This window comes from Physeter macrocephalus, chromosome 19 (genome assembly GCF_002837175.3).
Source record: "Physeter macrocephalus isolate SW-GA chromosome 19, ASM283717v5, whole genome shotgun sequence".
Taxonomy (NCBI): Eukaryota; Metazoa; Chordata; class Mammalia; order Artiodactyla; family Physeteridae; genus Physeter; species Physeter macrocephalus.
In genome coordinates this window covers 7813438-7830727 of record NC_041232.1, presented here as the reverse complement: position 1 = coordinate 7830727, position 17290 = coordinate 7813438, and the positions used below count along the sequence as shown (strand labels likewise).

The 17290-nt window shown below is 50.8% G+C and overlaps 1 protein-coding gene across 1 annotated transcript in view; it reads left to right on the top strand.

Moving 5' to 3' along the window:
* Nucleotides 1-17290, top strand: part of MYO18B (myosin XVIIIB) — a gene marked incomplete at its 5' end in the record, with an annotated part of 183949 nt that overhangs the window by 13700 nt on the left and 152959 nt on the right. Inside the window, 4 exons of the mRNA XM_055080677.1 lie at nucleotides 7313-7486; nucleotides 10567-10657; nucleotides 12407-12599; nucleotides 15848-15928. Of these exons, the coding sequence (XP_054936652.1) occupies nucleotides 7313-7486; nucleotides 10567-10657; nucleotides 12407-12599; nucleotides 15848-15928 (539 nt within the window). The remainder of the gene's footprint in view (nucleotides 1-7312; nucleotides 7487-10566; nucleotides 10658-12406; nucleotides 12600-15847; nucleotides 15929-17290) is intronic.

Sequence of the window (17290 nt, the reverse complement as noted above, 5' to 3'; positions counted from 1 at the left end):
GCTGGGCCCGTGAGCCACGGCCGCTGAGCCTGCGCTTCCGGAGCCTGTGCTCCGCAACGGGAGAGGCCACAGCAGTGAGAGGCCCGCGTACCGCAAAGACAAAACAAAACAAAAGCATTCCAAGGCCAAATAAGTCTGAACTGAACATCCCCTTCTTGGAGCTTCATATGATATACTTTAAAGGCTCTGAGATGGCCCAAAGTTAAGAAACTTGTTTCACCAAAGCAATGACCAAACTGGTTTAATACAGAATTCATTTTTCCCCAGTGACACTGCTGAACGTTCCATGGAACAATCGCTATGAGGAGTGGGGAACTCTGAGCCCCAGCCGTCTGGCTTCTGTGCCCCGCTCCATATCCCTTTGGCCACCCGGGGAGTTTCTGACTCAGCCCTGCCCTTGGTATCACATTGGCTGGAGCCAGGCCTCACCTCAGATGTGCAGATGGCTTCTGAATGATAGACAAAGGCGCACACACAACAGAGCAGCGTGCCAAGAACTTGGCTCCCTTTCAGAGAACCTTCTGAGGCCCTCTCTGAGCTTTGGCACTTTAAATGGGTGCAGCTACTGAGACAAGGGTTCAAGGGATAGACTTTCACATTGGAGGTGATCCCAGGAAGTACTGGGAGGGGCGTGAGGAAGGGAAGTAGGGAAGGAAGGCAGCCAAAAAGAGTGTCACCAAAACCAGCTGCCGCTGTGGGCAACTGGGGCTCCTCCCACTAGGGACCTCTGGGGGGCAGCGTAGAGCACGCACCCGAGTTACCGCACTCAGAGGGCCTTACCTCCGTCACTGCTTGAAGGCTGGGAATGTTAATTCCGTGCCACACCCACCCATGCCCCGTGCTTCAGCAAATGCCAGTATGAGAGAAGGCCCTCAGCTGTAGGGAGCACAGTGAGCCCCAGGGGGATACTGTAGAGCAGCAACAGCTCTGCTGTGGTCCACCCACCATGTTGCCTTCTGAAGTCTGCCCCTGTTTCCTTTTGACCTGACCTGCAGCCCACGTGTATGCTCAAGCTAGGTCTAACATGGGATATTGGGAGTACCAGAGCCGCCCTTAACCCCATGCCATGACCTGGGGGTCCGGGGACCTAGACTCAAGTTCTAGCTCAGCCGTTTACCAGCTGTGTGACTCAGGGCAGGGCGGTATCCCTTTCTGGGTCTTGGTGGCCTCTACTCTAAATCAGGCCTAACAGTATTCAGCCTGCAGACCTCGCAAGGCAGTTGGGAGATCAGCCAAGGTCATACAAGCGTCCTCCCGCTCCGTGTAGACGTGTCCTGGTGTGCATCCTCTAGGCCATGGTGAGATGCACGGGCCATTTGTCACTGAGCACAATAATAGAGCTGGTATCTGCAAGTAGTTCTTTAATATAGAACTGTTTCAAGGGTGGGCGGTCCTATCAGACATGCATTGTATTTATGTAAATCCAGCCATGCAAAGGCAAATGTGAGGCCAGTGGTTACAGGTACATAGTTTTTCATACGTCATGGGCCCTAAAGGCAAGCCACCCATTTCCTTTGGTGTTCCACTGGAGGGGAAGCTGGCAGTGCTGGACTTAGGGAAATATGCTACAGTACTGTACGTTAGGGGCAATTTAAGAGATCCTCAAGGGTAAGGTTAAGGGTACTTGATATGTCACCTTAGACTCTGGTTTCAGAACAGTACCCCTTATGAGAGAAGGCTCCTCTGCACGGGCCCATGGGTAGCACATTGAGGGCTGGAGTGAGAAGGCTTAAGTTCACCTCCTGCCTCTGCCGCCTACCAGGTGCAGGGCCTTGGAAGGTCACCCTCTCTGCGGCTCAGTGTTCTCCTGAGTCAAGGGGCGATATTAGCATTGACCTCGTAGGGCTGCAGGGAGGGTTAAACGAGGCAGCGGTGTCCAGTGCTCAAGCCCAGTGCCTGGCCCTGGGAAGGGGTACGGTAGGTGCTGCTGTCTGATGCTGTGATGTTAAGGTCGCCTTTGTAATACTGTTGGGTGTTTGCGTTCTGATTCTTTTTCTTGGATGGGTGAGACAGAGGGTGGGTGACGGGTGGGGCACCAGGGAGCATTTCCTGTGGGTCACCATCACATGTCCTTGTGTGATGTTTGCAGAAGAAGGGGCAGAGGAGATTCCTTGATGGTGTGCATGAAAGCCCATCGCAGAGCCGAACCCTGGGCCTGCCTGCCACGGGGTCCTGTTTCCCACCAGCGACCAGCAGAATGGCTGCAGCCAAGCGCACATGCCTGAAATGATCTCTGCACTTGGCGTTGGGATCATTCTGGGCACAGCCTCCTCGCCTCCTGCTGTATGGCAAGAAAGCATCCTGATAGAGTGTGTGACCCCCTACGGGGTGGGCTACGAGGTGGGGAAAAATCCACAGACCCTCCCCTCCAAGATTTTTTTGGTCCTGTCTGTTTCCATCTCTGGCTCGTTGCCTCTCCCTCTCTGTGTCTCTCTGCCTCTCTCCCTTTTTTTTTTTATCTTCTATTTGATCTTTCCTGTTAGAGAAGGCGGCTCTAAGGTTCAGATGGGCTGGTTTGTGGGGGAGAGGGAAACACAGTGTTTCTCTCTCCCAAATCTTGGAGATCTGCCACTTTTGGGCAGGGCTGGCCATCAGTGAGAAATGTTAATTTCGTCGTTGACTCCTTGTTTCATTTCATCACTCACCGTATTAATGTTTATTGAACGCTTTCTCGTGCCAGCTCTCTCAGGCCAGACCAGTGACCACACAGACCTCTGCTGGCACAGAACAGCGGGCGGCTGCACACGGTGTGACATCAGCACGGGAGGGTGGGAATCCCCCTCTGCCCCCCACTCCTGGAATCACCTTGGACAGGAAACGAGACCTTGCCTACTCCGTTCCATGTCTGAGTGATCTCAGGGGCTTAGAAGAGGAAAGCGATGAGGCGGGGGAAGTGCTAGCACAGTGCCTGCCACACGGCACACGCTCCCTGCTTGGTGGCTGTCCTCGCTCGTTTGGTGATGGCTTCACGGGGGCCGGAGCCCTCTGTGTACTGGCATCTCCAACCTCGGTGGCATTCCGAGGATAGCTCTGTCCCCGGCTTTGGGTAGGTTGGTGGGAAGTGCTGAGCCCAGCGTGTGTCCGCCTTTCCTTGGAGGAGAAACGACCTCGGTGGGCTCAGAGTCCCTGGGCGTGACCGGCATCCAGAGTTCACCAGTTCGCTATCCCTTCCACACATGCTCTCGGTGAAGCAACAGACAGATCTGCTGGAGGAGTCCCTGCCGCCCCAGGATGGGGCAATCCGGGTTGGGGTGAATGGTGCCCTCTTTGGTTTTGCAGGTGGAGGAGGGAATTCAGATTTGTCCAGCACCTTCTCAGGGCCAGGTGCTCTGCTGAGAGCCTCACGTGCCACCGTCTTGCCCAGTCCTTGCAGCCGAGCGAAGAGGTGTTTGAGGTTTAATGACTCCGTTTTGCAGGTGAAGAAACTGAGGCTCAAAAAGGCTGTGAGACTGGTCCAAGGGCTGACAGCTGGGAACCACGGGAACGGGACCCAGACCCCGTCTGCTCCGGTGCCTGTGTTCCTGTCCAGTCTCCTTTCTCCAAACCGCAGGTGCTGTCCCAGGGTTCTCAGCCTCCACTGAGAAGGCGTGGCCTCCACCCAGGTCTGGACGAAGACGGAGGGGCCCGTGGGGTTGGGTTTGGCGCCTGGCCAGCCTTCGGGAGCTGGAAGCAGAAATACATTTTCCCGGCAGAGCTCCCATGTGCCTCCTGGGTTTCACCAGCGGGCTGCCGCTCAGCGCACCTGGAAATATGCCCCTTAAGTCAGGCGGGACCTAGAGAGTCCTGCCCAGTCCATTTCCTGCTCCTCTTTTCAGAAGCAACCGTTGCTGAGCCCCTTCATGCGCTCTCCCCAGCTCAGCGAGGCTATAGGTCACTGTGGGCAGTGTGGGGAGACTGTTTCAGAGGGTGGCAGTGGAGGTGATGGGGCAGGAGAGGGGCAGGACGTTGCCCACCTAGACAGTCATCTCCTGTTTAATTCACTTTCAACCCCATCACAGGAAGAAGGAAATCTCATTCAGGGCTAGTAGCCTTTAACTCCTCTCTGTAATACTTGCTAATCTCCCTTTTTCAACAAAGAGAAAGCAGACCTGGGACTCCCAGGTAACTGTATCTAATTAGAAACTAATGGTATTTCTGTACGCGTATTGTATTTATTTCTGTTTTCTATCTGTGACAAGTGATAACAGTGTTGGTTCAGAAACTGGCCGCCACTGTGGTGGGCGGCAGGGAGAGACTGAAGAAAGAGGCAGCCACTCCAGATTGGTGGGTGGCAGGTGTAATATGCAAGGGAACTGACATACAAGGCTTGTCTTGGATGCTGCAAGAAGGGTAGGTCTCCACCCCCGCCCGCCAGAGTCTTAAAGTTTATAGAGGCCAGAACTGGTCTCAGTCACGGAGACCTTCTTGATGGTCTCCGTAACACCCCGCTCTCTCAAGGCTGTGTCCTTGTAACAGCTCCCACCGTGGGAGTGGGGGAGGGACTGGGTGTATTTTCCAAGGGCAGGGGAAGGGGTGAGGAGCTTGCAATTGCCCAGGGCCAGCTCACAGGTCACCTGGTGGTCATATCCTCTCAATGACCTCCTTCAACAAATGGGTTCTTGTTTAAGTTAGTGCTATAACATTTCCTTTCACAAGGTATTTACGTACGTGAAAGAGATTAGTGAGTCCATTTAAAAGAAAGTCCTATGGAGGGACACAAGGATTTGACACATTTCCTAAAAGTGACAGTGGAAGGATTGATTTTGGGGAACTAGTTCTTCCACTTAGTCTGATTTCTGGTGACTTTTCCGAATCAGTTTTCTCATCTGTAAGATGGGAATAATACTGCTTTCGAGGACTTTTGTGAAGATTCAATAATAGTAATAATAATAATAATAAGTAATTACAACTTGCATGTACTGAGTTTTTTTCTGTGTCACGCCTGGAACTCCAAGACAGGCTTTCTGACTCCAAAAGCCATGAGCTGAACAAAGATGACATGTTGAATAAAATGGGGTCACTGAGTGGTAACTGCTGTCATCACCATCACCACCGTCATCATCACCATCATCTCTAGCACCACCTCCACCATCATCACCACGTCATCACCACCATCGTTGTTACCTTCTTCACCATTTTTTAAAGTGGCAGGGGACTTTGCTGGTGGCTCAGTGGTTAAGAATCCGCCTGCCAATGCAGGGAACATGGGTTCGATCCCTGGTCCGGGAAGATCCCACATGCTGCAGAGCAACTAAGCCCATGTGCCACAACTACTGAGCATGTGCTCTAGATCCCGCGAGCCACAACTACTGAAGTCCATGCACTCTAGGGCCCACGTGCCGCAACTACTGAAGCCTGCATGCTCTAGGGCCCGTGTGCCGCAACTACTGAACCCACACGCTGCAACTACTGAAGCCCATGCACCTAGAGCCTATGCTCCGCAACAAGAGAAGCCACTGCAATGAGAAGTCCGAGCACTGCAACGAAGAGTCGGCCCCGCTCACCGCAACTAGAGAAAGCCCGCGCGCAGCAACAAAGACCCGATGCAGCCAAAAAATAATTAATAATTAATTAAAAAAATAATAAAAATAAAGTGGCAGGACTTTTTTACTAGCCATGTAACCTCTCTGATAAATCTGAGATTCAGTCTCTAAAATGGAGGTAATAAAATGCTGTTCTTGAGATAATCAGTGCTGAATAACTGGGATGTAGGAGGACCTCGATAAGCAGTGGCCGGAGCTCCGTCTTCCTGGGTATTGTCAATCAAGGCCCCAGATAAAGTCTTTTTCCAAATTTCCAATCTAGATCCAGGCATCTAGATTCTTAAGTCTCTAAAATGGAGGTAATAAAATGCTGTTCTTGAGATAATCAGTGCTGAATAACTGGGATGTAGGAGGACCTCGATAAGCAGTGGCCGGAGCTCCGTCTTCCTGGGTATTGTCAAGGCCCCAGATAAAGTCTTTTTCCAAATTTCCAATCTAGATCCAGGCATCTAGATTCTTTAAGATGTCTGTTTGAAGAATTGGGCCCTTATGATCTCTTTCTGATGGATTGAGAAATGTCTGTTGGCAGCTGTGATTCTTGTTTCAAAGAAGGAAACACATTTATGGGAAGATAGGAGTTGGGAGAAAATTACTTAAGGATGGAACTAGTGTTTGCTTTAATAAGTCATTATTTTTTAAAATTTGGATTACAAGGTTAGTGCAGAACCACTGCAGAAAGTTTGGAAAATAAAAAATTCCCCTACCCTGTGATTGTTCGTAGTTGGATATATTTCCTTTTCGTTGTTTTTTTTTTTATAGCAGTTTAGAGTGATTTATGACATCAGTTTATACAATTGATGTCATACTGTGGCGTGATTTTCTAGTCCATTTCATTGACCATTTTGTACAGTCTTTGTTGCTGATATTAAGTGGCATTATAATAGTCCATAGAGAGGTTCCCCATTGCTTCTCCAACCTCGTCCGGTTACTCCCCTCCCCGCTTACATCCTAGCCACGCTGACCTTCTTAGCACTTCCCTAACACATCATGCTCATTCCTGCCTCAGGGACTTTGCACCACCTCCTCTTTCTGCCTCTGAAGTGCTTCCCTGGTTCTTTGTGTGGCCAGCTCCTTCTCACCTTTCATACCCTCAGTCCCCCTATGACATCCTCATATAGAGCTGCCTCTGACCACCATGCATCCATAGCCACTCCCTCAGTTTCTCTTGACCCCATCACCCTGTTTTATTTTCTCCTTAGAGGGAAAAAATAACTTTATAATTTCATCACCTGAAATATTTATTTTTTTGCTTACTTGTTTATTGTCTTCCTCTCTCAAAAGACTGTAAGATCTGTGAGGGCAGACAGTTTGTCTTGCTCATCACCGATTTCCCAGAGGCTGACACAGTGCCTGTCCCATAGTAAGAGCTCCAGAAATATGTATTGAATAAAGGAGAGGGTGGTTAGATGGTTGGATATGTGGCTGGGTGGGTAGCTGAGTGGCTAGGTCAGTGGGTGGCAGGGGTGGTGGATGGATAGGTAAGTGGATATGTGGGTGGGTAAGTCATACTCTTACTGACCATTCCCCAGTCCCACGTTTAGAGTGTTCCCCATGGTATTTTTAATTGCTTTGGGAAAGTGAGCAATGCAGATGGCAGGGAAATGGGACAGACATGTCTCTTGGGAAAGCGTCTCCTGCCCAGGGCCGTCAGCTGGGGGCCTGGGCCTGGGCAGTTGTTCAGGCTCTTGCTGAGGGCGGGAGGTGGCGAGATTCTCCGAGGTGTTCTTGGACGCCCGCCCAGCACCCGCCCAGGACCTCACCACCCTCCTGCTGCTCTGTCCCCTGCACAGTGGGCCGGAAGCAGTTCATGCACTTCGAGCCGGCCAGCCACGCGGCAGAGGCCCTGGGCTGCGAGTACGACGAGCTGAACACGGCCACCTTCAAGCACCACCTGCGGCAGATCATCGAGCGCGTGACCTCTGGGCCGAGCCGCCGGGGCCCGGAGGACGAGGAGGCCAGCTCAGGTACCGTACTGCTGCCTCTCTGGGTGGGCCGCGTCCCTGCGGGGCCGGCGCCTGGGGACACACCGACACCCTTTCACCATCCATCGAGGATTTACTGAGGGTCTGCGGTGTGCAGACCTTCTAGGTGCAAGGAAAGCCACTCCCTTGGAAGTGGACTTGGCTCCTTCTGGCACCGTGCTTATGGTCAGATGGTTAGCTCTGCCCAGGGGTCAAAGGCTGCTGAAACCCAGGAGGGGGCCCTGTGCTGCAAAGAGGGGACGCTGTGGATGGTGCCAAGGGACCAACGCGTTTCCAGTGGATGTTGTATTTGCTGAGCCCCTACGCTGTAGGCAGAAGACTCACCTTCCAGTTAGAGGAACAGAAATAAGGCCAGGGTGGTTGGCCCAGCTGGGAGGCCAGTAGATAAGGTTGGAGAGCTCGGTGGAGTCAGCTCACACAGTAGTCTGTAAACTAGGGGTTTTCTGCTCAGACCAAGGGAAGCCACGGAGGCACACAGGCAGGGGAATGGCATGATTTGCTGTATTCTTCATGAAGTTCAGCCTGGAGGAAGATCAGGGAGTGAGTGGGAATGGGTACAGGTCACCTTGGTGCGGTGGTGGAGGTGAGATGAGGTGGACCAGTTCAAGGTCTAGGTTACAGTTAGAGCTGATGGTATGGGCCCTAGGTGGAAGCAGGGGGCCAGGACACCTTCTAGGACTTTGGCCTGAGCAGCAGGAGGAATGGGGTGCTTGAAAAGACCCGGGGGAAAAACGGGAGCTTTGTACTGCACCTGCTAGAGTGAGGTCTGCTGAGTCCCAGGTCCGCAGCCTCTGCAGCCAGGTGCTTTGGCTGCAGAAGGTGAGGGCAGACGGACCCCTTGGAGCCCCAGGGTTCACTGAAAACTCTCTAAGAGAAGCTGTCCCAGAGACCACAGAGTCTGGGCTCAGTGGGCAGCACTGTTTGGAACTGTGGTTTGGGGGTCCTTCTCTTAGAGGCCCCTCGGATCCCCGTGGCTGCTCCACCTGCCAGGGACTTCAGCTTGATGGCTGATGTCAACGAGACTCCACTGCTTTCCAGGTCTGTGCTCTGGTGTAAGCTGGGGTCTGCTTAATGGTTACACCTCCTCTCGGACACAGGCACACACATACAGGCACACACACATCACATGCACACAATGCACATATGCACACACACAAGCACAGATGCGTGCACACGCTGCTTGGTGAAGCTGAGTCACCCTCTCAGGCTGAGGTCTCAAGGGTAGACGTTAGGCAGGGGACCGGCTAGCTTATGAGAGATGCAGGAAGGCTGTGGGTTGCCTAGCAACAACCCAGGTTGGGGGCAGAGTTAAAGCAGGAACGGGAAATGCTTTGGGGTTGCAGTGGGCTGCCTGGAATGTACAAGCAGAACTGTTTCTCTGGACACTAGTGTGTGCAGATTTGGAAATTGTGTTTCCAATTCTGTGGATGAAACCAAAACCTAAGGGTCAGTATTTGTGATCTGAGCCCTCCACTCCTTATCCTGCTTTGCTCAGTGACCCCTAATCAAGGTTGGCTGTTCTAATGGGACCAGTGTGTGTGTTTATACAAAACTGGGGCTGCCATTATAATAATTTTCTAAGCTTTTTTTTTATTCCTCCTAACACTATAGGCAGGCACTTTTCCATCTCATTCAATATTCTTCTAGAGCTGACTTTAAGTATTCCTTTGTATGGATGGACTACAAATTATCTAACCCATTTCCTATTGTTGGATGTTCAGGTTGTCTCAAAAAAGTGATATTTTTTTGCCAATTTAAGCAACAATTAGGAGAACATACATACTTAGAAATCTTTGTCTCTCTGAATTATTTCATTAGAATAAAATCCTAAGAGTGAAGTTATTAAGTCCAAGTATATGAACATGTTATGGCTTCTACAATAAAATTGCCAATTTTCCCTCTAGAAAGAGGGAACAACAGATATTTACTGAGTAACTACTACGTGTCAGGAATTGGGGATTTGGAGCCAGCAAACCCAGAGGTAGCCCTCATCCTCAGGGCGCTCCCTGCCTGGGTGGCGGGGCGGGGGAGACGCAGGTTAACGAAATAACCACAGAGTGCAGATGTGCCGTGGTCAGTGCTGTAAAATCAGGGTAGGTCTGTCCTCCTGTGTCCGGTTTACTTAGCATGACGTCCTCCAAGTAGTTCATCCGTGTTGTGGCAAATGGCAGGATTTCCTTCTTTTTTTTTTTTTTTTTTACTACTGAATAATATACTACTCACGTCAGAAATATCAAAAAGTCAAACTCATAGAGGCAGAGAGTAGAATGGTGGTTACCAGGGCGGTGGAGGGAGGGGGAAATGGGACATTTTGATCAAAGGGGGCACATAGTTTTATTTATGCCAGATGAATAAATCCTAGAGGGTAGATGAATAAAATGATCAGTAGATGAATATCTCTACTGTACAACGAAGTCACTGTAATTAACAATACCATATTCTATACTTAAAAATTGCTTAATCTTATGTTAAAAGTTCCTATCTCACGCGCGCTTGCATACACGCACACGCACACACACACACACACACACACACACACACACACACACACAAAGAGGGAGGGAAGAAACTTTTAGAGGTGATGGTTATGTTTGTGGTGTGTTTATGGTGATGGTGTCATGGGTGTATATCTCAAACTCATCAGGATGTGTACATTAAAAATGTACAAGTTTTTTGGTATGTCAATCATTACTTCAGTGTGAAAAATAAATAAAATTTTCAAAAAAGCAAGGTAGACCTGGGAATTGGCTTAATGGGGTGGTGGTGGTGGTCAAGGCAGGCTTCCCCGAGGAGGTGACGTTGGGTTGAGCCCTGAGGGTTGAGCAGGAGATCACAATGGAGGTTAGGGAGGTAGGGCCAGGTTACACGGGACCCTGGAAGACTTGGTAAGACACTTGAACTTGGTCCTCAGAACGTAAGTAATTTCAGCAGTAGGGGGAACGTGTGTGTGCACGGTGGGGGAAGATGCGCCAAGGCCAGTAGTGATGGCATTGGAGCGACGTCCTCGGCCCCAGGCAAGGTCCTGACCACGGATGCCAACCCGCCCCTCTTCCCCACTGTAGGGCTCAAGATGACAGGAGTGGAGTGTGTGGAGGGCATGGCCTCGGGCCTGTACCAAGAGGTCTTTGCCGCCGCGGTGTCGCTCATCAACAGGTAACGGCAACCTTCTCCCGGTTACGGAGGCGGCCTGTTTGCAGTGTATGAACGAGCCCAAACCCGGGGAGTCCAGGGAGTTTAGCAGAGTGGGGTTTTGTTGAGTCGTGTCTTACGGTGCTGGGTTTAAATTCCACCTTGGCCACCCGTGGGCTGTGTGACTTCGGTGAATCAGTTCACCTCTCTGACCTCCCCTTCTGCATCTGTAAAAATGGCTCTTTCCTTCAGGGTCACTGTAAGGATTAAAAGACATCAATACAAAATTAAACAATAAAGTAAAAAAGGAATAGTGTCCGTCAACACCTCTTCCTAATCGTGATCATAAAGTACTGCAGGTATCTGCAGGTAGTACTGCCGGGAGCCTCTGTCTTCTACCGTGGCGACTGCTGCTCTGAGCCCTGGGAAATCTTTATAATCAGTTCCAGTGCGGCCAAACCAGAGCCGGGGCAAGGGCTTCCCTCCCTCGTCTGTGAAAGCAGGAGGCGTAATCAGGCTTCTGACATCCTGTTAAGGGGATGAGGCTGATGTGTAGCAACAGTGCACGTGGGCTTCGCCACAGACACAGAATCGGCTCCCTCTCTTGCTGCTGGAGTAATTACCCTCCGAGACCACAGTCACATAATCTAGAAACCAGGGGGATCACGCGTGCGTAGGGGAGGAAGTATTTATTGGTGAACTGCCAGTGGAGGGCGGCTGCTTCAGCCTGCAGAGGGTGGCTGCTTCCTGGTTGGTTCCGGGAGCCTGCCTCCATAAAATGGGTGTATTGGTGATAACTGTACCCACTGTCCTTACGTTTATGAGCACCTAGCAGGCGTCTGGCTTTCTGAACATTAACTGATTTAATCTTCATGCCTGTCCATGTGGTGGCTGATCTTATTGGCCCCATTTTACAGATGGAAAACCTCAGCAAATAACAGCAAAGAGCTCAAGTTCAGACTAAGGGCCCTCCAAAGTGTATAGCTGGTCATGCTAATGATAATAATGGCAGAAAACACTTACTGACCGCTTTACCACGTTCAGAGCCGTGGATGTCTTATCACATCCAGCCCTCCCAACAGCCTTCTAAGTCCATCTCCATCCTTAGCCCTTTCACAGCTGAGTTTCAGAGAGGTCAGGCAACTCTCCCAAGACAAACAGCCCCTCCGTGGCTGAGCGAGGGTTGGAGCCCACATGTGACTTTCTCCAGAGTCTCTTAACTCCTGCTTTTTGATGTGAATAATCCCTTCTCCATCCCCTGATAGATTTGTCAAGAGGCTCCAAGGAGGTGATGGCTTGAGAGATCTTTGTAAACTGAGGCAGGCACTGAACAAAATTGTTTTTCTATAGCAGTGTGTCACTAAGCAAGAAAAGAAGACTCTAGTCCTTACTTTATAGCCAATTTGTGGTGCGACCTTAAGCAAGTCATTTCTCCACTCTGGGCCTGGCAGAGAGAGCACGTTTCCTGAAGGCCTGCGGTGTCCATGGGAGGCACTTTCCATACTTCAACTCCTTCTCTTCTTACTGCAGCCCCTGGGGTCATCCTACTCATCCCTACCACCGTTTAACAGTGGGGGAAACCCATGCTCAGAGAGGTTAAGTAACTTTCCCAAGGTCACACAGCCTGCAAGTGGTGAGATCTGCTGGATCTGCAGACCCGCCAAGCGTGCTGCTCCGGTTTCTCCATCTCTGTGATGCAGGGGTGCGGGAGGCTTGGACCAGAGGGGTTTTAAGAGTCCATGTCCTCTCGGGGCCCCTCTCCTTTCCCCCCAGATCCTTCTCCTCCCACCACCTCTCCGTGGCCTCCATCATGGTGGTGGACTCTCCAGGCTTTCAGAACCCCCGGCACCAGGGCAAAGACCGGGCCGCCACCTTTGAGGAGCTGTGCCACAATTACGCTCACGAGCGCTTGCAGCTGCTTTTCTACCAGCGGACCTTTGTCTCAACGCTGGAGCGATTCCGGGAGGTATGGCTGGGCTGGGGCGGGGTCTTCGCAGGGGCTCAGTGAGGGCATGAGGCTGGGCGGGGCAGGGGAGGGGGTGGTCGTCTGGTCCTCTGGTAGGTTTTAGCTTCATCCTGTCTGGTCCGTCGATGATTAAAACCCAAACTCCAGGCCTGGCTCCTGGGCCTCTGCTGTTCCCCCGTCTCCCTCTGCAGCCCAGTCTCCAGCCACGGCCCCTGCGCCTTACAGTCCAGAACTTGGGGTTCCCCAGGCCTCGCTCCCACCGCTGTCCCTTGCTTGCGCTGACCTCTTCCTCCTCGCCCACATACCCAAGCTGAATCCTCCTCCAACAGTTAGTTTGCATCTTCCCCGTGGAAGGCCCTTCGTTCCCGCTTGTGGGTGAAAATAGTGGGTTTGCACACCTTTTGGATCATAATGTGGGAGCATCTAGGAAAGGTGAAGATGCAGTTCCCTTTCTAGGAGGCCCCCCGGAGAAACTCTGTATATGTGAACCAGGAAACCCGTACGGGCACGTCCCTGCCTGCCCTCCTTTACGTATACTTAAAAAAAGTTTTTGAACTATAACAAGTGCCTGAATCAGAAGTGTACAGCTTAGTGAATTTGTCCAACCATGCACACTCATTGCAGCTACCACCCAGGATCAAAGGAGAGGACATCGCCAGCACCCCAGATGCCCCCTAGCATCTGCTCCCTCCTTCCTCCCTGAAGGGGGGGACCCCTTTGGCTCCAGCAAGTGCTAATGGCAAATATGAGAAATGATCATATTGTTTATTAGTAGGATAATGGGTATTGAAATTATGGTCATTTCTTTGGTTGGAGTCCACACAGCAATAAACATGAAAACATCAATATGAATAAATCTTAAACACATGGCATTGCTGAGACCTGGGGTCTCACCCTAAGTCTGTCACTTACTGGCTGTGTGGCCTTAGGAAAGTCACTCACCCTCTCTGAACCTCAGTTTCATCACGTGTAAAATAGAAAGAGCAATACTCCTGTATCAGTTACCATTTCCCGCAATAATTCTGCATAATAAACTATCCCAACACATAGTAGCTTAAAAAATAACTTTTTGTTATTGCTTGCAGGTCTCTGGGTTGCCTAGGTAGCTCTTCTGGTCTTGGCTGGGAGAGCATGTGCCTGTGGTCAGAGGCCGGTTGGGTAGGTGGCTCTTGGCTGGCTCTCCCCTGTGTCTGGAGGTCAGCTGGCCATGAGCTGATGCAGGCAGCCCTTTGGCTAGGATGACTCACCTGCGCTCCAAGAGTGCCCTGTCCTCCAGCAGGTTAGCTCAGGCTGTTCTCATGGCGCTGGACAGGGGTCCAAGAGAGCGAGCAGGAGGGCTCAGGGCCTCTTGGGACCGAGACTTGGAACTGGCAACGTCACCTCTGCTGTATTCAGTTGGTCCCAGCAAGTCCAAGGCTGAACCCTGACTCACGGGGCGGGGAAATGGCGTCCACGTCTTGATGGGAGAAACTTCCATATCTGTACAGAGAGTGTGGATACGGGGAAGGGGAGAGGTGGCGGTTATTTTCGCAGTCATTTTTACCGTACTGCCTAAAGGCGCTATTTGGAGCATTTGATGAAGTGGGATAGAGAATGCGTAATCTGTGTTAGGCATTCTACATATGGTAGCAGCCATCATATATTCTTTTCCCATAATATTTCACTTATTTCTGATGATCAAAGTAAAACATGTTTTTTATTTAAAAACTGGAAAGTGCGTATAAGTGTCAAGAAGCAGAAAACACAATCTCTTTTAGCCCCACCACCCAGAGGCAACGACTGTTACCACTGTCTGTATCTTATACCAGCCATTTTTCCATATATGGTCTTCTCTACAGATTTCCCATCCATCTGTACGCACGAGTTTGTAGTCTTTTTCCGCATAGCATTATGTTATTCACATTTCCTCACTCCATTCACAGCTCTTAGTAAGGACGCATGTTTGTGGTTATGTCTGATTCTATCTGAACTCTCTTTTGGCCATCTGGGTTATTTCCACGTTTATGCTGTTATAAACAACACTGTGATGAACATCTTTGAGCATAGCATTATCTGGATATTTCTGGTTACTTTTATATGCCAACTGTTATTATCCATAGTTTTTTTGCTCCATCCAGCACCCAGCACTCAGCCCAGCACTTACTAGGTACTCAGTAAATATTAGAAAAGTTTGCCCTGAATTATCAGTTCCTGATAAAGCTCTCACCATGATTGCTGACCACCCTGAGGATGAACAATATTAGGATGTTATTGGGATGCTGGTCTATATCCTTTCTTCTCACACAAAGGCTAAGGGGTGATGATAAAAAAACAAATAAAGAACCCGAAGGAGTTGAATAGATATTTCTCCAAAGAAGATACACAGATGGTCCATAAGCACACGAAAAGATGTTCAGCATCACTAGTTCAGGGAAATGCAAATCAAAACCACATTGAGATACCATTTCACACCCACTAGACTAAAAAATGTAAGAAGTGTTGGGGAGGATGTAGAGAAGCTGGAACCCTTGTGCACAATAAAAATGGTGCAGCAGCTGTGGAATACAGTCTGGTGTTTTCTCAAAAAATTAAAAATAGAACTATCATTTGATCCAGCAATTCCACTTCTGGGTATCTACCCAAAAGAATTTCAAGCAAGGTCTTGAAGAGATACTTGTATGCCCATGTTCACAGCAGTATCGTTTGTAATGGCCAAAAGGTAGAAGCAACCCAAGTGTCCATCAGTGGATGAATGGGTAAAGAAGTGTGATCTATTCACACAAGGGGCTATTATTCAACCATGAAAAGGAAGGAAATTTTGACACATGCTACCACTGGACGAACCTTAAGGACGTTATGCTAAGTGTGCAATAACACAGTCACAAAAGGACAAATCCTGTACGATTCTGTTCATGTGAGATATTTATAGTAGTCAGATTCATAGACACAGAAATAGGGAGAGGGAAATGGGGAGCTGGTGTTTAATGGGTGCAGAGTTTCCGTTTTGCAAGGTGAGGAACGTTTTGGAGATGGATGGTGGTGACAGTTACACAACAGTGTGAATGTACTTTACACCAATGAACCGTGCACTTAAAAATGATTTAAGTGTGAAATTTTATGCCGCGTCTACTCTTACCACAATTAAAAAATAACAAGAAAAAATGGCCAAGGTGTGACGATGAAAGTCCTCACTTGTCTTTGCTCCTTCAGGAGTTTCTTCCCCTTCAGCTCATGGAAGGAGCTAATGCTGAACTTCTGTGACTTTCTAGGAAGACGTTCCTGTGCAGTTTGACCTCCCGGAGCCGTCCCTGGGGACCACGGTGGCTGCTGTGGATCAGAGTCCTTCGCAGGTAACACGGCCTCTCAGATGCCGCACGGCCTTTTTAGAAATCCTGGCAGATTTGAGCCTTTGAGCTACTAGATCTCAAAGCTGCCTGCACCTAGCGTGACCCAGGGATTGTTAAAAACACTGACGCCTGGGACCCACTCCCCGATTCTGCGTTGATTGGTCTGGGGGGTGTGGCCCGGGCAAAGAATTTTTAAATCCCATCAGGTTGAGAATCTGAGTCTGAGTCTTAGAACGCACCCACACCTGGACTGTGTTCTGAGCTGAGGGGAGTCCAGGGCCGGTGCCCAGTGGTCTCCAGCCACCGTCACCTGGAAAGATCGGGTGTTCAGACGAAGGTGCTGTGCCCCGCGGAGACTGGGACAGTAGGGGCCCCTGGGGGATGGAGAGCAGGGGCGATGGTGGATCCAGGCTCTTGAGCTTCTTGCAGGCAGACAGGCTTTAGTTTGGGGGATACCTGAGGCATTATCTCCCTTTCCCCAGCCCCAGAACCCACTGTGCTGACCCCAGATCTGCACCCATGCTCATCCGTCTCCCAGAGCTGCCCTCGGCCGTTGCACATCTTGGTGTGAAAGTGCTTGGGCCGTGGAACTTGCTGGGCTCCGGTCCGATCTTGGTGACCTTGGGCACGTCACTTAACCTCTCCAAGCCTCAGCTTCCTCATCACCCAAGTGGGAACGATAGATGGTATCCCCTGGGGTGTCGTGAACGCCCGTGGTATCTGGCACGTAAAGCCCCTGCAGGGTGTGTGACACGCAGTAGGTGTCCCGCAGGTTGCGTTTCTCCTGCACTTGGACACCTTGTCCTGGTCCCTTGGCTTCTCTGGGCTCACAGTGGGCTGTACCTGCCCCTGCAAAGCTCTCTCAGTCTGTGAGCCCAGCCGGCCCTTCACACCTGCTGCTACTTCTTGCTGGCACCTCTCGGGCTGGTTCCCCGTCCCTGTCCTGCTTCCTCACCTGGGAGGGGCAGGCCTGAAGGGACCAGCCGGGCAGTGCAAGGAGGGAAGGACCATGGCATCCCCGGGACCCCTGGGCAGTGGCTGGAACAGCTACCTTTTGGGGATGGGCTGACTGTAGGTTTCAACCCCAGCAAATAAGGCCAAGGTGAAGATTCAGGATATCTGGGATCCAGGTCCGCTTCTGCCCCTGGGCCTCTCCATGTGACCCTGGATGTGTCCCTTCCCCTCTCTGGACCCCTCTCAGTGGGGTGTGGGCTAATATTCCTGAATTAGGGTGACCAACTGTGCTGGTTTGCCAGGGACTTTGCTGGCCTCAGCACTGAAATCCTTACGTCCTGGGAAGCCCCTGGCCCCAGGCACACTGGGGCGGTTGGCCATCATTTGCATCACGTTCCCACTTTAGCCACT